Source organism: Monodelphis domestica, chromosome 3 (assembly GCF_027887165.1).
Source record: "Monodelphis domestica isolate mMonDom1 chromosome 3, mMonDom1.pri, whole genome shotgun sequence".
Lineage (NCBI taxonomy): Eukaryota > Metazoa > Chordata > Mammalia > Didelphimorphia > Didelphidae > Monodelphis > Monodelphis domestica.
In genome coordinates, this window is record NC_077229.1 from 274,702,250 (window position 1) to 274,728,805 (window position 26,556).

General features: G+C 41.3%; 1 protein-coding gene across 1 annotated transcript in view; it reads left to right on the plus strand.

Annotated features, from left to right (window-relative positions):
* Positions 1 to 26,556, plus strand: part of CABLES1 (Cdk5 and Abl enzyme substrate 1) — a 146,362-nt gene that overhangs the window by 112,287 nt on the left and 7,519 nt on the right. Inside the window, 5 exon segments of the mRNA XM_007487622.3 lie at positions 5,434 to 5,530; positions 8,466 to 8,625; positions 10,231 to 10,334; positions 22,465 to 22,571; positions 26,110 to 26,317. Of these exon segments, the coding sequence (XP_007487684.2) occupies positions 5,434 to 5,530; positions 8,466 to 8,625; positions 10,231 to 10,334; positions 22,465 to 22,571; positions 26,110 to 26,317 (676 nt within the window).

Genomic DNA, 26,556 nt, shown 5'->3' on the forward strand with positions numbered 1-26,556 from the left:
TCCCGCTTTGGTAGATTCTCTCTAGTCTGAAGACACTTGATTCTTGTAAGCAGACACCACCATTTATTTCTCCATCACATCTATATGTAATAGAAAACACCAATTAGGGCATTTTAGAAACTGGTCAGAACTCAGAATTCATCTTTCCCCAAGCGAATGTTTCTCGCCATGCAAGTTTCCTTCTTAGTACTTCACTGGATTGTATGTAGAAAGACAGCATCAAGTTGAATTTTTGGTGATTGCCTATTTTGTTTATTTTGTGGGAGAGAAAGAGAGAAAGGGAAATGCAAAAGGCACGATTTCCAGTTTGGACTTTGTTAATGATTCTCTAGCTCTTTGAGTGGTGAGGTGACCACAAGGCTGTACACAAGGCTGTACCTGGAGGAGACCACCACGTTAGCTGGAAATTAAAGACAGATGAGAACAAATGAGTTGGAAAATGCCCACCTCCCTCATTACGGTTGACATAAAATGCCCCAGATAGGAGAGACAATAGTGATGTAGGCTGGGGACCCATGTCACCTCTGCTTATTTGGCATAGAGGACAGACAGTCCTCCTGGAGACCTATAAGTTGTGTGCTGGTCTATATCGGAAGTCAGAATTTCTTCACCAGTGATGTTCCTTACACTTGTGAAGTCCCAGATCCAGTTCCTCTCCTCTTCCCCAGTCCTCTTATTCTCCCAGCCCCTTTGATTATATGTCCTAGGCACGTGTTGCCTCTACCACAAAAGCCCCATATACTCTACATGGCGAAGCAAAAACTATCATTTCAGAGATAAGGAAAGGAATTAGAATTTATCATTTTATAGTTGTGTTCTGGTTGTTTCTGATGTATTTGGAAATACCTCAGTGGTTGTTGTCCATACTTGAAAAGAACCAAAAGGACATGTTGTTGGGGATTTTTTTAAAGGTATTTGGAATCCACATATCTTGAATTTTATGTGGAAAAGCCAAACATGTAGGAATAAGCTTTGAAATTTGATTTATAGATATTAGTAGTATAGGATAGGAATGTCTAGGTACCCCAGTGTCAGACTTGGAGCCAGGAGGACCCTGAATTCCAATCTGGCCTCAGCCCTGGACAAACCACTTAACCCCTCTTGCCTAGCCCTTGTCTCTCTGTCTTAGAATTGATACTAAGAAAGGTGAGGATTTAAATATAACATTGTGATCCGCTATTAAGAATCGGTCTCTTTGCTTTCTTTATTAGTTCCACTGGTTTTCATCAATTGAAGATATTTTTGCATCCTTGGGATCTTCTTTACTTCTGTGGGTGCATTTCTCATTGTCAATGTGTGGCTGGATGTGCCCATCCATGCTCTTTTCACTTAATACCGGTGATGTCAAGGGAGGATGAGAAAGGCTCCGGAGGATGCCATTCTCCCTGGCTCTGCAAAATTCTCTCTTTGCCCCTTATTCAATCCTGTGGCCTCCTTGCAGTTCCACAAACAAGGCAGCACATTTCTCCAATCTAGGGATTTTCTCTGCCTCTAATACCTGGAATTCCCTCCTTACTCAATTCCATCAACCAGCTTCCTGTAGGTTCCAAAGAAAATCTCATCTTTTACAGGAAGCCTTTTCCAACCCTTCTCAATTCTAGTATCTTCTCTCCATTATTTCCTATTTATTGCATGTTTGTATATATTTCTTTTTCTTTTAACCCTTATTTTTTAGTTCTAGTAGCAACTCTAAGATAGAAGAATGGTAAGGGCTAGGCAGTGGGGGTTAAGTCACTTGCCCAGGGTCACCCAGCAAGGAAGTGTCTGAGGCCAGATTTGAACCTAGGACCTCCTATCTCCAGGTTTAGCACTCAATCCACTGAGCCACCTTGTACCCATTTATATAGCACTTGGCTTTAAGCTGGGTGTAGTGTATTCTGCATTTTACAGATGAGGAAACTGAAACAAAGACAGAGGAAAGGGCTTGTTGAGAATTGCACAGCTATAAGCATCAGGGCTGGGATTCAGTCCCAAGTCTCTAGATTGCCATTTTGTGACTTGCCCAAAGCACAAGACTAAGTGGGTGAGGCCATGCTTGCTATTGTTCAGTCCTTTGCAGTTGTGTCCGACTCTCTGTGACCCCATTGGGGTTTTCATGGCAAAGGTCCTGGAGCTGCTTTGCCGTTTCCTTCTTCAGCTCATTTGACTGGTGAGGAACTGAAGCAGAGTTAAGTACTTGCCCAGGGTCACACACAGCTAGTTTCAGAAGCTGGATTTGAACTCATGAAGATGAGTCTTCCAGGTTCCAAACCCGGCGCTCCATCCACTGCACCAGCTAGCTGCCCCCAGGTGGGGCTTTGACTGGAACCCAAATTCTGTCTTTGCTACATTCTTACCTTCATGGTTTTGGGCAAATCACTTCTTAGGCAATTCCACCCCACCAGGACCTCAGTTTCCTCATTCATAAAATGAAGGGGCAAGACAAGATGAGCACGAAGTTCCCTTTCACCTCTAAATCCTCTGATGATTTGAAAAAAAAATAAAATAAAAAATAAACTACCAAGAACGGAAGTTCACAATTTAAGTACCATCATTTGTTATTCTTGTTTATGTATTTGAATGTTTGTTATCATTAAAGATTACTAAGTTTATGATAATTTTAAAATAAATAAATCCTCACACAGACCCTACATTTGACTGATTTTTCACTCTATCACCCAACTCCTCTGTTCAAGTTTCAAGAAATAGAAAATGATTGGGAAAGTTAAATTATGAAGAGGCCACATTTGAATGAAGCAGGGGGATATGTCTTATGGTTGGTTGGTTTTGTTTTTTAAAAATTCCAACATTAGCAAGCATCTACTAAAACAAGCACTTTCCTAGAGAGAGTAAAACAAAATGAGAACTGTGAAGTTCTATTTTATAGAGCTTGTTTTTAAAATTTATAACTTTTTAATTTTAAGTGAATAATAAATTCCTCTTTTAAAGTTATCCTGCTTGACTGTGACGCCTTCTGGCCTTTCTGTTCTCTTCTGTTCCTCCTTTTAAAAAAACACTTTCTTTTTTTCTTTCAATAACTGTCCTTAGCAAGTCTTTTAACCCTGCTTGCCTCAGTTTCTTCATCTATCAAATGAGCTGGGGCAGGAAATGGCAAACTAATTGCAGTATCTTTTCCCTCTCCAACTATACTTCTCATTGGGGGGAAAAAAAAAGAAAGCCTTTATAACAAAGATATATAATCAAAGAAATAGATTCCTACATTGGCTAAGCCCAGAAATATATTTTTCCTTCTGTACTTTGAGCTCATCACCTCTTGGTCCGTATATTAACATTATCTATAACCTGTTGTATTTTCAGGGCAATTAGGTGGCACAGTGGATAAAGCCCCAGGCCTAGAGTCAGGAATAGTTGAGTTCAAATCCAGCCTCAGACACTTACTAGTTGTGTGACCTTGGGCAAGTCATTTAATCCTGCTTGCTTCCTTTTCCTCATCTGTCAAATAAGCTGGAGAAAAAAGGGCAAACCACTCCAGTATCTTGCCAAGAAAACCCCAAATGGGTTCACTAAGAGTCAGACATAGCTAAAACAATTCTATTTTCACCTCAATTGTTAAATATTTCCCAATTATATTTTAATCTGGTTCAGGTTCAATTAACATTTGACCCTCCTCTGTCTTATAACCTCATGGCTTTAGATCTTTAAGAAACCTTAAAAGCTACTAGTTCATTCTCCTCATTTTACAGATAAGAAAACTGGAACCCAGAGTAGTTAAATAATTTGCTCATGGTTACATAAGTAGTAACAAAAGCAGTATTTGAACCCAAATACTTGGACTATAAAAGCCAGTGTTCTTTCCACTATACATTCTCTCTCTCTCTCTCTCTCTCTCTCTTTCTCTCTCTCTCTCTCTCTCTCTCTCTCTCTCGTTCTCTCTCTCCCCTCTTTCTCTTTCTCTCACCTTCTCTCTCTTTCTCTCCCCCCCCTTTCTCCCTCCTCTTCCCTCCCTTTCTCTTTTTTCTTTTCCTTATTTCTCCTTCCCACCATCCCCTTTCAGTCTTCCTCTTTTCCTCCTTCTTAACTTCCCCCCTCTCTCCACAGCTCATTTCATTTTGGTATCCTATTTTCTACAAATGCTCTGAATGGTGGATATATGGCTTTCTTCTGTCATAGAAGCCTCCCTATACTTCTCATGAAGTAAAATGGCAACTTGAATTATTTTTCACTAACAAATATTTTTGAGATAGTGTTTTCATGAAGGAACCTTTAGCTGATAATTTGATTAATCCTTTGTGAAAAGAACCAATAGAAAGCTAACTCTGAGTGGCGAGTCTAGAAATGAAATTCACTTGTACAGCCCAACTCTTTGTGGTCTCTTTTTGGTGTTTTCCTGGCAAAGGGACTGGAGTGGTTTGTCATTTCCTTCTCCAGATCATTTCATACATGAGGAAACTGAAGCCAACGAAGTTAAGTGACTTGCCCAGAGCTAGTAAGTGTCTGAGGTGAGATTTTTACTCAAGTTTCCTGACTCCAGACCTGAGGCTCTCTCCACTGAGCCACCTACCTTTCCTATTGTCTATATTTGGGTACTTGTTTTAGGAATAAGTCTAGTAAGATGTGTCTGAATGGGAATTATTTTTATCCTCCCTACTAATAACACTAGAAAGAACAGTTTATCTACAAAATGAGGAAGATAGAACAAAATGGCTTCCAAATGGTCTTTTAAAAATCAATCCTGCCTTCCTTCCTTCTTCCCTCTTATCCTTCCCTCCCTTCCTCCCTCCCTTTCCTTCTTTCTTTCTCCTTACCTTCCATCTTAGAATCAATACTGTGTTTTGATTCTAAAGCAGAAGAACAATGAGGGTTAGGCAGTGGGGGTTAAGTGACTTGCCCAGAGTCACACAGCTAGGAAGTTTCTGCAGCCAGATTTGAATTCAGGATCTCCCATCTTTAGACCTGGCTCTCAAGCCACTGAACCACCTACCTACTCCCATGTCTGGTGCCAAAGAACAAGAAGAAAATTGATAGAAAGGATAGGTTGACTTGGTTGGTCCCAGAGGGATCCTTTTCCAGTGGCAGAGAAATAATCTTCCTTATTTCTTATTATTTAATCAGTTTGTTCCTACCAGTCAGTCTCTAAGCATTAATTAATTAACTGATTAATTAATGTGTCACTATGCCAAATTCTGGAGATACAACAAGAGTCCAAAGCAGTCCCTAGAGCTTACAGTCTAAAAAGATCTTGTTGAAGTGAAAAGGGACACTCATATTTTCAGGATGATTTCCTTTTCTAGACTTTTAGGTCTAGTTGGTTTATTTTGGCATGGCTAAAATGTGGGCATGTGGAACTCATATAGCCTAGTGTTGCAAGAGGGAGAAAAATGACATCCTGTTCCCTAGGGTACATGTCTTTGCTTTCTTGGTGATACGTGACGGGGAGCACGGCAGCTCCATTGGGGGCAGACAAAAGCATTTTCTTTGTCTTGTCCTCTCCAGGGATATGAAATTGGATGGAGGAAGACAATCTACTGGAGCTGTGAGCTTGAAAGAGATCATTGGCCTGGAAGGTGTAGAACTGGGAGCAGACGGCAAGGTGAGAAAGCTCGGCCTTCAGTGATACGTTAACCACTAGATAGAGAGAGACCCATAGCTTACGCCGTTCTCTAAGGTGAGATCAGAATGGATACATGGCCTAGACATAAAAGGAGCTAGCATAAGTAAATTAGAAGAACCGGGAACGTACCACCTATGATAGGAGAAGAATTTTTGACTCAACAAAAGATGGAAAGTGTTGTGAGATATAAAATGGATCATTTTGAATATGTTTGAGTATGTTAATTTTTATTATTTACATTTTAATTACATAAATTTGAGTACATTAAATTGAAATTGAAAAGGTTTTGTACAAATAAAACAAATGCTACCAAGATTAGGAGAAAAGCAGAAAATTACCAGGGGAGGGGGGATTTATAGACAACCTCTCAGATATAGGTCTCCTACCTAAACTGTAGAGAGAACTCGGTCAGATGTATAAAAACAAGAGCCATTCCCCAATTGATACATGAGCAAAAGATACAAACATGCAATTTTCCGATGAAAAAATCAAAGCCATATATAGGGATAGGAAAAAATGTTCTAAGTCACTACTGATTAGAGAATTGCAAACCAGAACAACTCTGAAATATCATCTCACACCCATCAGACTGGCTAAAATGACCAACAGGCAAAGTGACAGATGTTGGAGGGGATGTGGAAAAATGGGTATACTAATCCCCATTGGTGAACTAATCCAACCATTTTGGGGAGCAATTTGGAATTATACCCAGAGATTTCTAAAACAGTGTATTCCTTGGACTCAAGAAATACCATTGCTATTTCCCAAGGAGATCAGGGAAAGAGGGAAAAAAAACCATATGTTCCAAAATATTTATAGGTGCTCTCTTTGTGGTAGCAAAAAAACTGGAAATTTAAGGGAATGTCCATCATTTAGGGAATGGCTAAACAAATTGTGCAATATGGTAGTGATAGAATATACTACTAAAGAAAGAACTACATGAGATAATCAACAATAAAAGGAATAGAACCAGGAGAACATTATACACAGCCACAGAACTGATCCTGGAAGAATAAATTGTGAATGTTAACCTCCAGTCAGTCAACTGAAAAATGAAACATGAAAGACTTATTTATATGTACATGTTGTCTCCCTGATAGCTGTGATAGGGGTGGGAGGATTAGATCACTTGTGGACAGGACTTATTATGTAGAGAATATGAAGAAAAGTAAGCTAAATACAGGAGACTTCATTTGTGTACCATCTTTTTCTTTGTATATGGAAATGCTTCTTTTGTTTGGTTTTGTAAAATTTGGGATAAGTACATAAAATAAATATTATGTTAATTGAGGCTCATCCTGAAACCAGTAGAGGTGACATGGAGACAAGGTAGACAGGAAAAGTGTCTGGGATGCCTAGAGAGAAGCAAGGAGGGAGAGAGGGAGAAAGGAGGGACAGATGCCTGAGGTTTCTGCCATAGGACCTCCCAGCCCCACCCACAGTTTTACAGAACACCAAAAATTTCATAGCAATACAGTTTGAATTCCCAGAGTAAATTCTTTCTCTTCCCACTGCTGTTTTCATCTGTGTTTAAGGCATCCCAGGAGCACACCCCTCCCCCTTGACATGCTGCACTCGAGAATGTAGTGATTAGTGGTACGAAGACATTCATTAGGTGTTAATGCAAGCAAGCGGCATTCCAGCTGCCTTCTTAATGTCAGCTCAGGAAATGTGATAGTCAGGCTCTTTTTTGGCATCCTAAACCATGTCCCTGAGAGGCTTAGCAATACCTCTGACTTCATGCAATAACAAGCACCGTGTTGAAGGGCAGCCGAATTCTTCCATCACTGCTGAATCAGAATGTGTTGGTTGGGACTGCCAGATGGAAGCCAGAAAGGAGGGGGGTGGGGTGGAGGGAAAAGATGAGAGAGACAGAGACAGAGACAGAGACAGACAGAGAGACAGAGAGAGAGAAGAGAGAGACAGAGAGAGAGAGAGAGAAGAGAGAGAGACAGAGAGAGGGAGGGAGGGAGAGGGATAGAAGGAGAGACTGACTATTTGGACCACGTTTAATTCTCCTTTACTGAATCCTGTCTAGTAGCTGTCAATTCTTTCATAAAGCCACAATCTGAGGTTGATACAGGTGTTTTTTCAGGGGGGACCATTTGCCATGAAAGGGTAGCTTCCATTTATGTGCCCACTCCAGAGAGTCAGAGACCTGGAAAATGAACTCTCTGGGTAGCTGGTCAGAAATGTTCTGGGCAATATGGAAATACGTTTTGCATGATAATACATGTATAACCCAGATCAAATTGCTTGCCATCTCCAGGAGGGGGGAGGTAAGGGAGGAAAAAACACAGTTGGGATCTTAAAACTTCTGAAAACACGTGGAAAATTGTTATCACATGTAATTGGGAAAATAAAATATCTTTTAAAAAAACAAACAAAAAATGTTCTTGGTATCCCCAAACAAATGTTTTGGCATTCCATCACATTTAAAACAGAGCTCATGTGGTACATACAAGATTTTCCCTTCCTGAATCCTTTAAAAAGAAATACATTTGATTTACTTTAATTCATGAATGCTTAATTTCTGTGTCTGGATGGAAGGAAGATATTAAGGAACATAAAAGAAGCATCATGCCATGGTTAATAGTGATGGAGTTGGAATGACTTGAATTCATATCCTTCCCTGATCCTAGTTAAATCATATGGGCAAATCATTCACCAAATGTGTGCCTTGAGACAACTTCCTGGTCCTGAACTATCAAGTCATAGATGGGCTCAATTCTGTGTGAGTGGAAGGAGTTCCCACACTGGGAGTCCCCTGTGCTGAAGAAATCTCAGCTCCTTAAAGTGTTGGAGGCGTCTATTAAGTAGCATGCAACAGACACCGCTAAATGGTGATTTGGCTTAAAAAAAATTTTAAATCCTACCATCTTCTTTTTTGTCTATTCCATCTTTATCTCTTTAGACTGTTTCTTACACCCAGTTTCTGTTGCCCACCAATGCCTTTGGAGCCCGGAGAAACACCATAGACTCCACCTCTTCCTTCTCCCAGTTTCGAAATGCCAGCCATCGTAGCCTCTCCATAGGAAGGGCGAGCAGCAGTACCCAAGGGAGCCTTGACACAGGTAAGTCTGGAGCTCTGGCGAGGCCCTCAGCTGGTCCCTCTCAGCCCTTTTGGCAGTGTGACTGCCCCTCAGTTCACTAGAACAGCATAAAAGCACAAACAAGGTCAAGTGGGACCGACGCCTAATGTGGGCTATTCCCAGGTGTGGGAGCAACTGGACTGACTTCCTGAAGGAAATCTTGGTTACTTTCAGCTTAGTATGAGCCATTGGGGGGAAACTGATTTATGAGGATAGAGCTCATTGAAAAGAGATATTATGGAAATGGGTCTTGATCAATGACACATGTTAAACCCAGTGGAATTGCACATCAGATATGGGAAGGGGGTGGGTGGAGGGGAGGGAAAGAACATGAGTCTTGTAACCATAGAAGAATATTCTAAAACATCTAATTAAATACGATTAAAAAAAAGAAAAGAAGATATTACAGGAGCAGCTAGGTAGCACAATGGATAGAGCACCAGACCTGGAGTCAGGAGAACCCAGGTTCAAATCTGGCCTCAGTTATTTCCTAGCACTGTGATCCTGAGCAAGGAGGGAGAGAGAGGGAGAGGGAGAAAGAGAAGGAGAGAGACAGAGGGAGGGGGAAGAGAGAGAGGAGGAGGAGGACAAAGAAAAGAAGAAGAAAAAGGGAGAAGAAATAATAGAAATATGACTTCCATCCCTGCCCATGGAAGGATAGCAAGAAAATGGATTAATCAACATCATCCCCTTAGGTCCAGATCTGAAGCACTGATGTTGTGTTTTGATTTTTGTCAGTGCCTTTTTACTTTTATATTAGGGATCATGTCTCATGACGTGTCACGTGGGCCGTGTCATGTCACACGACCCATCCCTGACACTCGTATCGTCCGTGACGTGTGTGTCGTTCCTGACATATGTGTCCTTTTGGCCATGCTTGTCAATCCTGCCATACGTGTCCTTCCTGACACACGTGGTGGGAACAGCACGGGCGACACACGTGGCAGGACACGACCCACGTGACACGACATGAGGCATGATGAGCCCATTCAGCCTTAGATATCTTCAGACATAGAAACTGTTCCCTACCTTGTTAAGGTTTGTTGAATTAATGTAACATATTACTGTCAATGAAAGAGGTTATTTTGATATTGACCTATCAGTATTAATATTTGATATTGATCAGACCACCTTCCCCAGAATAGTCAATCCATAGGATCCACAAGGAATTGTGAGTCCTTAGATTAGGTACATGGTTGATGCAATTTGGTACTTAGGAACAGAAACCGAACTTTTCCTATTTGGCAGATATTTACCATATCTGGGAGAACTTACATACAGTTTTCATGAACTAAGGGTCTCGGTAGTCTCTTGTCCCCGAGAGATAACTACACGGTATTTTAAATGGAAAAATAATAGTGTAAAGAATGGCTAATCCCATTTTCAGAGGAGACAAGTCCCGCTGTTATGTACAGATCTATCAGCGTATGAAGTAGGCGCTATAATTGGGAGCTAATTGACATGAGCCCAGCATCTGGTCAGGTTTCATTCTGTTACTTCCCTGAACTCTTACTTGCTTTTCTCTCAGAGACTTCCCAGCATGATTAATGACTCCTCTGTGTTTCTGTCCGTGTGTATGACCCTTAGGTAGTGACCTGGGAGATTTCATTGATTATGACCCAAATCTTTTGGATGATCCCCAGTGGCCCTGTGGCAAGCACAAGAGAGTTTTAATCTTTCCTTCATACATGGTGAGTAGCATCTGTTGGAGTGTCCAATTGGGCATTTCTGTGTCTCTTTGAGCCTCAACCCCTTCAACAATATGGGCCTTGCTAAAACTTATTGTTGGGGCAAGGGAGGAGTCAGTGGTAGATCCATCATCTCCCTGCTTGGACTCTCAGGGGAATCCTACAGAAATTCGTGCCCCTGTTATACTTGTTTATTCATTTCAATCATGTTCAACTCTTCTTGACCCCATTTGATGTTTTCTTGGCAAAGATACCAGAGTGGTAAGCCATTGCTTTTTACAGCTTATTTTACAGATGAGGAAACTGAGGCAAACAGGGTTAAGTGATTCGCCAAGGGTCACTCAGCTAGGAAGTATCTGAAGCAAGATTTGAAATTGGGAAGTAAGTCTTCTAGACTTCAGGCCTGGCACTCTATTCATTCTGCTATCTAGCCGTCCTTGTGTTTCTGCTTTATGACAAATTAAGAAAACAGCATCAGAAGAGATAGTGGGGGCCTCCAGCTTGAGACCCATAAATCTCACCTTAAACTCAAGGAGAGAGTCTAAGGGGAAAATTCAGTTCAATTCAACTCAGCTGAGGTTAAGCACCTCCTAGATATGGGCCAAGCACTGAACTGGATGCTGGGGATACAAAGACAGAACTGGAAAGCAGTTCCTGGCCTCAGGAAGTTTACATTTTATTAGGGGAAGAGAAATGGATGGGGGAGATACAAAATGTAAATAGGTAAAAACATCAGGAAGTAAGACACTAATATGATGGCAGAGGGGAGTTAAGAGGAATCAGGAAAGGCTTCTTATAGACTATGGTACCCAAGCTGAGCCTTGAAGTGTATTAGGCAAATAAATAAAAAGAAGTTATTCTCCCTTTATCCTTTGGGCATGATACTTGTCTGCTTACAGAAACAAAGGGTACCACGCTGAATGTTTGGTGTTTTGATAGCAAACTGACTGTACAGTTCCATTTGCTTTAGAGGACCTGGAGTCATTTTCTGTAATGAGTGATTGTAGACATTTTTCCTTTCAAAAAAAAGAGCTCCTTTTTAGGGGTGGGCTATGCCATGACTGTTTGGGTTTTTATTTTAGTCTAGGCCTCTGTGTTCACTGAAAGGTCAGAACCTCTTTAGAACCCAATAGCTCCAGGCAATAGAAATGTGTCTTGAGCAAATGACTGTCATGAAAGAGAAAATCCTTCACTGATGTCTGCATTCCTTGAGCAGTTGCCATTTATTGTAACTTCTACTTCTTCTTGGGGGTTATATTTGTCATTTTCCACCCTTGATGTTTTCTCCTGTAGAGACATGCACAGGGCAGATGAGGTCTGTCATTTGCCCAGTCTCGAGGATGGCCTTGAGGGGCTTCCCACTTTTACTCAGGAAGAATTGCCCTGGATGTAAAATGAGCCAACAAACCACCACTCTTAGTTTTATCTTGAGGATGGGGAGAGGGTTGGGGTATTAGGAGGAACACAAGGCGCCCGTCTTCCTCTTTACCGCGCAGTGAGCTAATCACGTCAGCTCTATAGAGAGTTGACAGAGCAGTCATTCCTCCCTGTCCTCAGCTCCTAGAGCCAGAGAATGAATGAACTCGATGAGAGAGCCTTTCCCTACTGTCAGCACCTGGAGCTTCAGAAGCTGGCTCTGGGACTGAGGGCCCACCGCTTGACTGCTGCCACTGTTGGGGAGAGGGGTAGGAATTTTTGTTTTTGTTTTTGTGATCCTAGAATGTAGAACACCACTTGGCAAATAATGAGAACTTAACAAATTCTTACTGTGTGGAATTGGGTAATTAGAGATCAGAAGACCATAGTCCTTTTCATTGTGTTTATAACAGTTAACAGAGAGCCCATCATCCAACTTCTCTAGAGAGATAATCTAGAGAGGCATCGCCCTTGCATCCAATTAGTGGGGAGTGGGATTTGGTAATTGAATCCAAAATCTTTCCAAGTGTAAAACATTTTAAGTAGGAATGCTTTTTCCAACCATAAAGGCAGCATTGGTTTACTCCCACCTCAAAGACAAATCATAACCATACACAAAATTTCATCGTCTACATATAGTATTTTTTTCTTCTAAATTTCCTGCCCTCTCAACTCTACTTGGCCCCTTGACTCTATTTTCTATATTCGTATTTCCTCCTTCCTTCAAACTCTGTTGCCCACACCATTGTGGCACAATGTAGTAGAAAGTACTGTGGATTTAAAATCAGGGAATAGTGTGGCCTATACATCCCAACCCTGCCTTTATAAAGCACTTAGAAAAAGCCATTTGACTTGTCTAGGCTTTTCATAAGAAAGAAAAGAGAGGAGAAAAGAGAGGGCTATTCACAGCAGGCTCACTTTCCTTGAACCATTCTAATCCTTTAGCCCCTATCATAGTATCCAGCCTTGCAGGAAGCCCTCTGAGGAAGCCTGAGATCCTAAGAACAATTGTGTGGGCTAGGGTAGACTACATGCTACAACCCCATTCTCTCCCATTCTCCAGCACCTTTCTATTCCTAGAATCAGAATAACATGAGCATTAAGTCTATCCTTGAAGGGAAAAGAAAGACAACTTGAAGCCCAAGAGGTATGGAGAAGTGGGAATGTGTAATTCCACTCAAAAGTCTTACATTAATAGCGGTGGAAGAAATTTGGACTAGTTATAAGTCCATGAGTCTTATCTTTGAGTGATAGAACCAACAGTTCAAAAGACCCCTTAAAATGTGGAGCTAGAAACAATCACCCCAATTTGCCTGGTCATAGTGATTAGAAACAATGAAAAGATCCAGTTGTTTTGATTTCCCTTAGTCATTGAGAGATGCTCCAACCTCTTGAATCTGCCATCTTTCTCAACCATCCCTGTGCTGTCTGCAGATCCATGCCTTAGCCAATGTTGAGCCTAGAGTTCTGGTTACTGAATTGCTTAGCATCCCTCCAAGATCAGCCCACCCCAGCTCTGTTTGGGGGCACTTAGTAGTCAGCTCCCAAAAATGGTAGCCACTCTTCTATTCCCCCCAAGAGCTCAGAGCCCAACGCCAAGAGCTGGCGTGGTTGCCTGGCATATGGTAGGCTGGCCGATCTCTGTGGACTGTTAAAATGTGAAGCGACCAATGCTCCCACTTGGAGCTTTTGCTATGGGCAGTTCTTGGGGATGCCCACATGACCATCAGATGAGACCAAAAGACAACCATGTCATATTTACCAAGTTGATTCCAGTCCCTTGAATTGACCATATCGAATCTTATTCCAGAGAAGAGAGATCCAGGTTTCTGCCACCTCATGTCCCCACCCCTCGCCCTTCCTTTTTTAGCCCCAAACTGTCATTTCATCAGTGTATTCCAGCTTCCTCCAAGCAGGAAGGTTTGAGTTCAAATCTGGTCTCGATACTAGCTGTGTGACTTTGGGCAAGTCACTTAACCCTGTTTGCCTCAGTTTCCTCATTTATAAAGTGAGCTGGAGAGCAAATGGCAAATCACTCCAATATCTTTGCCAAGAAAACCCCAAACAGGGGCACCAGGAATTGGGCATGTTAAAACAAAAGAAGTTTCTCCTGTGGAGGTACCAGACAACTCATCTGAAACTGAAAATTGTCGCTGGGGTGCCACTGACTGTATATGGCATAGGTAAGACTTGAACTCCAATCTGAGACCATTTCTCAGCCCTCCTTCAACCAAATGTTTATTTCAGTTGTGTTTGTTCTTCTAAAGGGGAAGTAAAAAAGTCCTCCATGCCTTCCTCCGCCCATCACTGCCACAGTGCCTGAGAAGGAAGCCTGTAATTTTCTGAAGATAGGTGGCTTCCCCACATTTGGACTTCTGTTTGAAATTTGCTGGACTCACACAAATAGCACCTATCCTGACCTCCTGTGAAAGAGCAGCGGGGAGATTTGGAATGGGCAGCATCATTGGGGTGGCTTTCATGGGCCCAGCGATGGGGCCCCCAGAGTCCCAGGAGACTGACTGGAGAGGGTGTGCAGCATTCATTATTGTGTTTCTCAAGTACTGCAGGGGGAGGGGACTGAGTGCCGCGTGCCTCGTGTCTGTCCTGGACATTTTGTTCTTTGTGCCCAGCTTTGGTTTATAATTAAAGTTTCATTAACAAGTCAGCATACATCATTAGAGCATGCCAGCTGAAAGTCCTTAGATTTTTTTTTTCTCTTTCTGGGTGTGGAGAGCAATTAAGAGGAGAAAGTGAGTGAGAGGTGAGATAATGCTAACAGACTTAAAACTCATTTATTCCCAAAGATTTCTGGGTCCTTGATATTTCTGGGCAGAAATCCCACTTGTGCTGTTTTGACACGAGGGAGAAAACAGCCTCGCTTGATTTAAAGGGTCTCAAGGGATCACAGATTTTGGAGTGATGGGTGTTTTTGTTTTGTTTTTTTACTTGAAATCTCAAAGAAGCCTGCATGTTTTCTACAGCACATATTGCCTATAGGTTTATTTTCCTAATCCTAGACTCCTAAGGGCCTTCCTCTCCCCTAACCCCACCCCCAACCCTACATACACAAAGGGATGTGGGAATTGACCTTAAGTACAGTCTACAGTCGTGTCCAACTCCTCATGGCCCTATTTGGGGTTTTCTTGGCAGAAACACTGGAGCAGTTTGCCATTTCCTTCCCCAGTTCATTTTACAGTCAGGAAACTGAGGCAAACAGAATGATGTGACTTGCCCAGGGTCACACAGTAAATCAGCATCTGCAACCAGATTTGCACTCAGGAAGACACGTCTTCCTGACTCCAGGCCAAGGACTCTGTCCATCGATCCACTTAGCTGCCCACTCCTAGGTAAATCACTTCATTTATTGGCTCCTCAGTTTCCTCGTGTATAAAAAAATGATTCTAATGATCCCATCTGGCTCTGAAATTCCATACAAAGCTAACATCACTTTGCTTCACTTGCAATTGTCTGATTTCCACGGAAATGGCAGAAACCTCCACCTCTATTAAATTTAAATCTCTATGAACTGCAGAATACAGCAGGAGTTAATTTTTCCATGACAAACACATCGATGTAGGCTCATTGGCTCAACCAAATCTCCTTGTCATGGGAGGCTGAAGACCCCCTCTCTAGAGAGCCTGAAAAATAAGACCGATGACCGTGTAGCCGGGTGGCTGAACTGAAGGACTTCTTGAGGGCTTCTGGCTTTTCCATCTGTACCAAAATGATTGGTGTACTTTTATGGACTATATTTTCTGTTACTTAAAAAAGATATTCTTCTAAAAAGGAATGCAATAATTTATTCTTTTTCATTTATTTTTTTTTTACTCATGACATGTAATAACAAATTTCCACATAAGATTTAGGAATGCAATAATTTAAAAATTAACTTAAGACCAAAGACCTTTATGACCCCTGCAATCTTTGTGTATTTGCCACAGATATTTTTGAAATTCATTTTATAATTCATATAACATTGGAACCATCTAAATGACGTTCCAGCCATAGTTTGTGGCATAAATATTTTAGCCAGCATGCATTTTTAAGTGTGTGCAGATGTTATGAATGTAAGGCGTCTCTCTCAGTTCCACATTCATTCCAGGAAATTAAGTGAATGAAGACACTATAGGAGAGCAGTAGCTTTGGTTAATCGAAAGTATAGTCTTTCTAGGGGTAGCTGGGTGACTCAGTGGATTGAAAGAAAAGTCTAAAGACTGGAGGTCCTGAGTGCAAATATGGCCCCAGACACTTCCTAGCTGTGTGACCCTGGGCAAGTCACTTAATTAACCCCCCCATTGCCTAACCTTTACTATTCTTCTACTTTGGAACCAATATACAGTATTGATTCTAAGTTGGAAGTTAAGGATATAAATAAATAAAAATAAAATAAAAAGACCTGGTATTTCTGTGACACAAATCAGAGACTAAACTGCCCATTAATTATAGATGGCATGACGAAGCCTTCTCTTCCTTTGATTCTGTTTCTCAGACTCGAAATTATTTCAATGATAGAAACCGAGTATTCATTCCTTTAGGGGAAAAGAGATGAAAGGAGAGGGGCACGTGTGTATTCATACTAAATCCAGAATTATGTATTTGGAATCTAGGTTCAGATAGCAAATACTCTGCAATCAAGAGAAAATAGATGAGTCATTCTTCCACTTTGTCTAGTGATTTACCGTCCTCTTAAGGAAATTGATTAAATGCTTAGAACAACTGAACTATCCATCTGTTCATTGCTAACTAGATTTAGTAAAGGGCTACTGCTCCCCTTAATTACCCTCGCTAGCATGCAGCATCTGTTTTCTCAGCGCCTTACGGAGCCTGCCATTTAGATGGAAATCGGACAATTGCAGGTGAAGCGAAGTGATATCTAGCTTTTTGTGGAATTTTAGAGCTAGAAGAAACCATTGGACTCATCCAGTCCAAAGCCCTCTTTTTATACGTAAGGAAATTATGTATAAATTTTAAAATTTTAATTTCAAATTTTAATTTAAAAATACATAAATAAAATATGGAAAATACATATAAATCATATATATATATAAAATGCCAATTTTGGAGGTATAAATGCTCACAATGAAAATTTAACAATTGAATCTCATGTGCCAGCTCGAATCAGCTCAAATAATAGGTATATATATATATATATATATATATATATTATATATTGTAGGTATATAATATAGGTATATATATAATATAGGTATATATAAAATAATAATATATATATAATATAATATAATAAATTAAGTGATTTGTCTAAGATTGGGCAATAAGGTAGACAGTGGCTAGAATACCAGGCCTGGAGGCAGGAAGACTCATCTTCTTGGGTTCAAATCTGGCCTCAAGCACTTCCTCACTCTGACTCTGAGTGAGTCACAAACCTTTTTTTGCCTCAGTTTCCTCATCTGTAAAATGAATTGGAGAAGGAAATGGAAAACCACTTCAGGATCTTTGCCAAGAAAACTGAAAGGGGTCACAAAGAGTCAAAATGACTGAAATAACATCAACATACACAGCTAGTGACATGTGCTGGTCCATAATCTCAGTCTTCTAACTCCTGGTCCACAGTCTTATAGCACACATCTTTGAGTTAGTCCATCAATCTGACCCTGGTAATGGAGAGGATGAAGTTTATTGATGATAATAACCAAGGATATACAAGTACATATTTAACAACCAGCTTTCTAGGGTGAGGAATGTATGTGTAACACAGTGTTATTGATATTTTCTCCATGACTTTTTTTTTTTAGTTAAAAAACCATTACCTTCTGTCTTAGAATCAATAGAGTACCAGATCCAAGGCAGAAGATTAGTAAAGGCCAGGCAATTAGGGTTAAGTGCCTTGACAGGAATCACACAACTAAGGAAGTATCTGAGGTCAGATTTGAATCCAGGAACTCCCATCTCCAGAACTGACACTATCCCCTGAGCCACCTTGTGGCCCCTCTCCCATCAATCCTTTCAGTCTAGACAACCAACAAATCAAGAAATCTGGCCCTGATTTGTAGTATTTCCCAATTTTGGAGATATAAATGCTCACAATGAAAATTTAACAATTGAATCTCACATGCCAGTTTGAATCGGCTCAAGATACCCTTGAAAATAGCTCACATTTATATTGAATTGTGACTTTCTTGCCTTTCTGTGTAATATGCCCTGCTGCCTCTCATCCCCATTTGACTGATGAGAAAAACTAAGCCCCAGAAGGAAAGGAAACGAAAGATAACTCAGGAGGGGTAGAACCCTGGCCTGCTGCATCCAGATTGGGTGTAAAGATAACCAGATACTCAGAGAGGATGCCAGCGTGGTTGATGATTTTTTTTTTTAAAGAATAAAAAATAGGGGCAGCTGAGTAGCTCAGTGGATTGAGAACCAGGCCTAGAGATGGGAGGTCCTGGGTTCAAATCTGGCCTCAGCCACTTCCTAGCTGTGTGACCCTGGGCAAGTCACTTGACCCCCATTGCCTAGCCCTTACCACTCTTCTGCCTTGGAGCCAATACACAGTATTGACTCCAAGGCGGAAGGTAAGGGTTTAAAAAAAAAAAGAATAAAAAATAGGGGAGAAGGCAAGTTTTTTGGGGGGGGCTTTTTACGGAGACTCCCCAAGTATCTTGAGTATTCTTCATGCCAACTTTATGGAATCAAAACAGAACTATTGATCATGTGCTGCCAGGATTTCCTGACTCACCCGGTCTTATTACATTGCTAACACCCACTAGAAATGGAAGGACAGGTAGCTCCCTCCCCTCTGGCCCAGAGCTCCCCAGAAGTCGCCATCCCGCTGCCCCCACCGCCATCACCCACACTAGTACAGCTCATGATATGGGCTTCCATAGAGTTCTTGGAGTTCACAGGGTCATAGATTTAAAGCCAGAAAGGACCTTGGACATCATTGAGTCCAGCCCTTGGGCAGAAGGCACTGAGCCCAGAGAGGTTAAATGGCTTGCCTGGTGTCACAGAATTTGCTGTTGTCCAGTTGGGTTCCACTCTTTGGGACCCCATTTAGGCAAAGATACTGGAGTGGTCTGAGATTTCCTTCCCTGACTCATTTTACAGATGGGGAAACCGAGGCCAAAAGAGGTAAGGGACTTGCTCAGAGTCACCCAGCTAGTCAACCTCTAAGGCCATTTTGGAATTCATGTCTTCCTTCTTCTAGGAAGTCCAGGACTCTAATCCACCCCACCAGGCTGCCTCCTGAACTTGCCTTTAGGCTTTAAGAAGGGAGAAGCTGTGTCACACTGTATAGCTTTGGGGGGTGGGGGTGGGGGGGCTTCTTTGGGTGTGATTAAGAATTTTGTTTGTTTTCAAAGAAATTTTTGGTGCTTTATCGTCTCTGTGATAGGTGTGGTATAATCTCTCAGTTAAATAAACAGGTTGTGTTCACTTTTATCCAAAAAGGTAATGCCACCCATGCACACCCATCGCAGAAAGCACATACACCCAGGGCTAGGCACACCTCTTTGGAATGGTGTCTATCTGCTCCTTTTCTGTTTGGGAAGGTCCCCTCCTCCCAGCTGACCTTCTCCCTCTTCCCCCTCATGCAGCTGTGTACACACAGCTTCCTTGAAGCCAGCCAGCTGCTGGAGAGTGCTTTGAGGCGACCTCTCACCCCTGAGAGCAGAAATGCCACCTCTGCAAAAACGGCAGGCTTGCCTTGGCCAGAGCCAGCCCCATTCATCACCCCACCCAGCTGGCCGCCGCCAATGAGCCGTTCTTTCTTCGGGGATTTCTTTTCATTTAGGGGCTGCCAGTCAGAAGGGAGTTATAGACAGCTGAAAACGGGTTATTCAGAAAGCAAATTATTTCATTAACTATCTGGCTTGGGGCAAAATCGGGGTGCTGCAAAAGTGTCTAAGCAGTGGGCGTGTAAGGAGAAATTGGCCTGACCCTCCTTTCTTCAGACATGTGTAATCTTCGGGAAATAAACATTAAGCCAGGCGTTATAAGGAATGTTGGGGATACAGCACAAGGGAAATGACAGCCCTTCAGGGAGCTCATCATCTAATGGGGGAGATAAAACAAAGACAGACAAATATATTTTTGAACAAATAAGAAAAATTTTTTTCTAATGCACAGAAGGCACTAGATGAGGGACTGGGCAGCCTTTCCAAATAAAAATAGACTTTGAGTTGGGACTTAGAGGAAGTTGGATTTTAAGGGGCTCATTTGAATCAGAGCTTTGCAGCTTTCTATACTTCAGCCCTCTGTGAGCCAGTTTTTCCCTTATGCTTTCCCAGGGGCCCTCCCAAATGGCTTAGGCCACCATTTTAAATGTATCCCTCCTCCTCCCTCTAGAAGAGAGGTTCCAGATAGGGTCTTTTTGGTTGGATATAGAGGAGGCAGTTTTAGAGAGAATTATTTTGTTAGCTAATAGAAGTTGTCCCAGGAATTTTTTCACCATCTCGCTGAATATTTCTTTTTTTAAATTTTATTGATTAATTAAGAAAAATTTTCCGTGGTTACAAGATTCATGTTCTTTCCCTTCCCTCCTCCCTCCCGTAGCTAAGGAGCAATTCCACTGGGTTTTACATGTGTCATTGATCTAGACCTATTTCCATGTTGTTGATATTTGCACTCATCATTGAGAGTCAACATCCCCAATCATATCCCCATTGAACCATGTGATCAAGCAGTTGTTTTTCTTCTGTGTTTCTGCTCCCACAGTTCTTCCTCTGCATGTGGATAACTTTCTTTCTCATAAGTCCCTCTGATAGTTCTGGATCATTTCATTGCTATTAGAAGAGAAGTCCGTTACATTTGATTGAATCACAGTATATCAGTCTCTGTGTACAATGTTCTCCTGGTTCTGCTCCTCTCACTCTGCATCAATTCCTGGAGGTTATCCCAGTTCACATGGAATTCCTCCAGTTCATTATTCCTTTCAGCACAATAGTACTCCATCACCAACATATAACACATTTTGTTCAGCCATTCCCCAATCAAAGGGCATCCCCTCATTTTCCAATTTTTTGCCACCACAAAGAGCACAGCTATAAATTCCCTGAATATTTCTGCTTGGGTCTTTTTTTTCTCCTGGTGATTATTGTTTCCTAACTGATCTCTTGTCAACTGGAGGAAAGGAGCTTGTCATCTCTTGAGTTCTTTTTCTTTTTAAACCCTTATCTTCAATCTTAGATCAATACTGTGTATTGGTTTCAAGACAGAAGAACAGTAAGGACTAGGCAATGGGGCTTAAGTGACTTGCCCAGGGTCACACAGCTAGGAAGAATCTGAGGCCAGATTTGAAACAGGCCATTAGATTTAGAATTGAAAGGGATCTTAGGATCATCAGATTCCATCTCCTCATTTTACAGAGGAGGAAATTGAGGTCCAAAGAGGTCCCTTAGATTTGCCCAGGATCACAGAGTAAGTGCCCAAGGTAGGATTTGAACCCAGAGCTTCCTAACTCCTCATCCACTGTTCATTACCTGATAGCTGTATTGTTTCTCCTTTGTCCACTCTTAGATCAGCTAGTGATTAGCCACCTCAACTTTTCTGTGAATAGAGTCCTGGGTGCAGAATCAGAAAGACTCAAGTTCAAATCCAGCCTCTGAAACAGACTGTCTGTGTGTTCAAGTCCCGTTTGCCTCCATTTCCAACTGTAAAATGGGAATAATAATAGTACCTTCCTTGCAGGGTTGCCATGAGACTCAAATGAGATAATATTTGTAAGAATGCCCTGCACCTGGTAGGCACTATATTCCCTTCCCTTCCCCAAAGAATCCTTCACTTACATAACTGCCTTTTCTTTTCTTTTTTTTTTGTCCAATGCTAAAACAGAAGAGAAAAGAAAAGATGAGCTTTGCTAGGGAGGCTATTTGGCACTAACGTGTATCCCACCCCTGAGAAATGGCCTGTCATCATCTGGCCTCAGCCACAGGCTTCTCAGCCCTGCCTTCTGGGCCACAAGGTAGAAATGGCAGGGCTGCGTCCGGCCCCCAAGGAAGGCGCTCCACATTCATGTTGCTGTTCAAGAAGAGCACTTTTTATTTCAGGAAACAGCAGACTTAGATTTACAGTGAATCAGTAGCAAGATGGTCTTGTGGCTTTCAGCCAAGCTGAGCCATCACTCTACCAGGAACAACTTGTGAGGAGCCAGTCAGATGTGGGTCTTGTTTTACTGCCTGTTTCCTAAATGAAAATCTCATATCCTGTCTAACCCAGAACCTATTTGTCAAAGATAAAAGAAGGAACATTTTTAGAAGGCACGAAACCACCCTGAGTGCCCATTGCATTCTGCCCCAAAGGGAAGGACATGCTTTTTAAGCACTGAATTTACCTAAGAATCACTTGGACAGACCTATTTAGAAAACATTATGCTTTGATCTCCTAAGGGCCAAAATCTGTGTTCCAGCTGCCTGGGTGAACATTGTTCTCCCTTGCCTTAGGCCCCTGTGGGAGCAAAGCATTTGCTATGCCTCTTGTCTGTTTTTTCCCATTATTTTACTAATTTAGCATGTTTTAAATTTTGGTTTTCCTAATTAACTCATTTCAAACTCATTTCCCTAATTAACTACATGTTAGAATGTAATTTTTCCTAATTAACACATCAACAATTGCATCATTAGTATGATATTTTCCCCGATAGAAGGTAAGCCCCCGGGCAAGGTCCCATTCCCAGGGCCTGGCACATAGTAGGTACTTAATGAATATTTGTCATTAACCGGTTCATACAAATGTTGAGTGACCCTTGTTCTCTGCTCTGTTGCAGACCACAGTCATTGACTATGTGAAGCCTTCAGATCTCAAGAAAGACATGAATGAAACCTTCAAGGAGAAGTTTCCTCATATTAAATTAACTCTCAGCAAAATACGAAGGTACCATGGAGCCTGGCATCCATCTGTATTACACTTTCTGTGACAGCCCCTAAAATCAGGCAGATCTTTGGTGGGCTGATAACTTTATTATATGGTAGGGGATTTAGGAAAATGTCATTTAAGTGAATGAGTTATTCAGTGTTAGCTCTGATCCTAGAGACCAGATTAGTTTGCAGGGAAGCTTGTATCCCTCAAAAATGAGCTTTTTGCTTTCCTCAATACAACCTGAGCAATATAGCCATAAGAAAATTGGGGTTGGAAGTAAAGGATTGGCAATAAATGTCGCCATCTAGAAAACTGTTGATAGTTCTAGAAAAGATAGACCAAAACAAACAAAAAACAAAAAAAACTGGACCTATAATTTCCTTGGTTAGTGATAATGCTGGAGGAGAAATTTCTTCTAGTGATCCAGATCAATACTTAAGTGTCTTGGGCAATGGCCTAGAGCCCATAGAATAGAATAAAATGACACGTGGTCAGTATGTATCAGGTGGGATGGTCCAAAGGTGAAAGTAAAAAGATAAAAAAATGGAACTATACAGACACTGTCAGCCATAATTTGGTCACTTATATGTGGCCACATATATGGTGGTCACATGGTCACATGTATGTGGCCATGTTTTAGAGGTTAATTTTCATAAAATCATTTGGTCCCACAGTATAGTCATCTAAATCAGCTAAAGGAGCTGGGCTTAAGTCTTAGCAATGTCAATATATTTTTATTCATTTTCTTTTCTTTTTTGTTGGTTTTGGTTTGCCATTTACAATGATGCATATTCACACACACATGCACACAGAGCAAATTGATTCTTATTATGTGTGTATTCATCTGGATTTCTGGAATAGATCATCATTTTGTTCTCCTATGTGATATTTTTTGTTTTTAAAAACCCCTGCCTTCCATTTTAGAATCCATCCTGTGTCATTGGTTCTAAAGCAGAAGAGTGACAGGGATAACTTCAAAAAACTTATGTGAAAATTTATTATAATAAAAATATTTTTTAAAAATCAAAGTAGAAGAGCAGTAAGTTAGACAATGGGGATTAAACAGCTTGCCCATGATCACGCAGTTAGGACATGTCTGAGGTCAGATTTGAACCCAGGATCTCCTGCCTGTAGGCCTGGCTTTCAATCCACTGAGCCACTTAGCTGCTCTCCACCCTCCCCCTCCCCCATGTGATTTGTAAGTAATCATGTGCTTGCATTCTATTCTGATAATTAATCCAGCACAGGTTTAATCCTGGCATCTCTACCTAAATCATAAGGGTAAGCCAAAACAAACATTAATAATACCTTCTACTTGGACCAAGGAGTTTTTGTAAATACAAAAGATTCATTTTTAAAATGATAAAGTCTTAGCGCTGGCTAATAACTCAGATAGCCATTGAGCAAAACTTCCTTTTAGGTTTATTTTCTGACTTGGTTTGAAGGTTTCTGGCTTCTCCAATGCTTTCTTTTCCCTCTACTCTTTGATCTAGTTCCTTCCTTGATTCCAAAGTGTCTGCCATTGTTAGGTCTGAGGGCTCAGACCGTGTCCTGCCTCTTGCCCCAGTCTGTTTTCCTCTTCATACATGATGCGATGGCATTGGGCTGTTGCGTCTTGTAAAAGTCACATCATCTCCCATTTCCCTATTTTAAGCAGGAAGAGGAAATGTGTCTATTTTCCACCTGTCACTTTAGCATTTCCTCTAGAAGAACAGAGGAGCCCTGGGAGTTTCTGGTAGTTGTGCCCATTGAGTTCATGCCCCTCTGAAAGGACTCTAAGACGGGGTATTTCTGGGTCTGGCTCTCTATCCACTGATCCACCTATCTGACCCCAACAGAGGATTCTTCTCTGTCATCAATGGTTGTTGCCATAATATTACCTGTATTTCAACCTCAAGTAATAGCTAAAGGTGCTAGATTTTAATATCCTTGAACCTACACCTTCTTTTAAAAAGAAACATGCTTTAATTGCACAAAATTTATAGTATTGAAATTAAGTCTTCTGCTTTTATCGAGTCATGTCTGTGCCCTGATTTTATATAGTTATATTTCTCAATAAACATTCAATCATAACAAAAATACTATTGAATTCTGATATTCAGCTAGTACTATAAGGTAGCATATAACATATATCCTCAAGTAGTGGGAAAGAATCCTGACTTTGAAATCAGAGGACCTGGGTTCCAACCCACTTCTGACGCCTACTACCACCTGTGTGGCCTTCGGGAACCTGCAGGTCTTGATTTTCTCTCATATAAGAAGGAGGTGAATGAAATGGCCTCTGAAGTCCTTCCAGGTTTAGACCCATGAAACTCACCACAGTGCATAAAGGATCCAGTAGAAGAGTGGTTATATCAATTTTAGGAATGCATTCTTCACTCAGCAGGGAAAGAATTCTCAAAGATGTCCTTCATTGAATGGTGTCTTTGGAGACAAGCTGCGGACAGCTTTCAGAAATCAGGATTTGGGGGCAGCCAAGCAGCTCAGTGGATTGAGAGCCAAGCCTGGAGACAGGAAGTCCTGGGTTCAAATTTGGCCTCAGACCTGGGGCTTTTGAGACCCTGGGGCAAATCACTTAACTTCCATTGCTAGCCCTTATCATTCCTCTCTCTTGTAACAAAACACAGTAATGATTCTAAGATATGTGAGAGAAAGAAAAGGAAGGAAGGAGGAGAGAGAGAGAGAGAGAGAGAGAGAGAGAGAGAGAGAGAGAGAGAGAGAGAGAGAGAGAGTAGGATTTAAATTAATGTCCAGTACTCCAAGTACTAATTTTTATAAAATTTATTAATAATTACTTGAAGTAGAAGGAATAAAAATCTTAAGTTCTCTCAACATTCACCTTTCACCTCCACAAAACATGATTGGGAAGAGCCAAGGTCAAATGTCCAAGGTTGAAGGTGAAGTCAAAGGTCCAAGGTCCCCCAACAGGAAGTTCAGAACCTTTTATAGTCCTTTTTCCACATCACTTCCTGTCCCTCCCTCCACTTAATGGGAACCAATTGCAGTCTTTCAATTTGCCTAACACTACCCAGGGGCAGGGCAGTCACCTCTGGAGTTGTCACCCACTTTAGTAAGTGACTTGGGAACTCTTTTACTTAGTGTTAAGTAGGGGTGTTTAAGTTTTTGACTGATTAGTTTTTAAATTGCTGATTGATAGACAAAGAAAGTTTGAGGAAGGAAGGAAGAGAGAGAGAGAGAGAGAGAGAGAGAGAGAGAGAGAGAGAGAGAGAGAGAGAGAGAGAGAGAGAGAGAGAGAGAGAGAGAGAGAGAGAGAAAGAAAGAAAGAAAGAAAGAAAGAAAGAAAGAAAGAAAGAAAGAAAGAAAGAAAGAAAGAAAGAAAGAAAGAAAGAAAGAAAGAAAGAAAGAAAGAAAGAAAGAAAGAAAGAAAGAAAGAAAGAAAGAAAGAAAGAAAGAAAGAAAGAAAGAAAGAAAGAAAGAAAGAAAGAAAGAAAAGAAAAGAAAAGAAACCAGGGTTTGCTTGTCTTTCCTCTGCCATTTACTCAAGTTCTAGGCTGCTGATAAATCATGTTTCCTCTTTCCTTTCTTTCTCTAGTCTGAAGCGAGAGATGAGGAAACTTGCTCTAGAAGAATGTGGCTTCGAGGAGCCTACCGTGGCCATGGCCTTTGTCTACTTTGAGAAGCTGGCCCTCAAGGGGAAGCTAAACAAACAGAACCGGAAGCTTTGTGCCGGGGCGTGTGTGCTGCTAGCTGCCAAAATTGGAAGTGACCTCAAAAAACATGAAGTCAAGCACTTAATTGACGTAAGTGGACTGGGGAGACCCTGGCTGATGCGGGGCCTATTTTCAGTTTGGTGAGCATCTGTCCCAAGGTTTATGAAATCATCTTAGATATGTGTAGAAACCAGAGCAACCTGTCCAATAGGTTGTCTGGCCTCAGGAATTAATAGGCCAGGAACCTTTTTCTTTCTCTCTGCAGTGACAAGCATTTATTGAGTACCTACAATGTTTCTAGATAAGCGAGGGTGATAGGAGACAGAAAT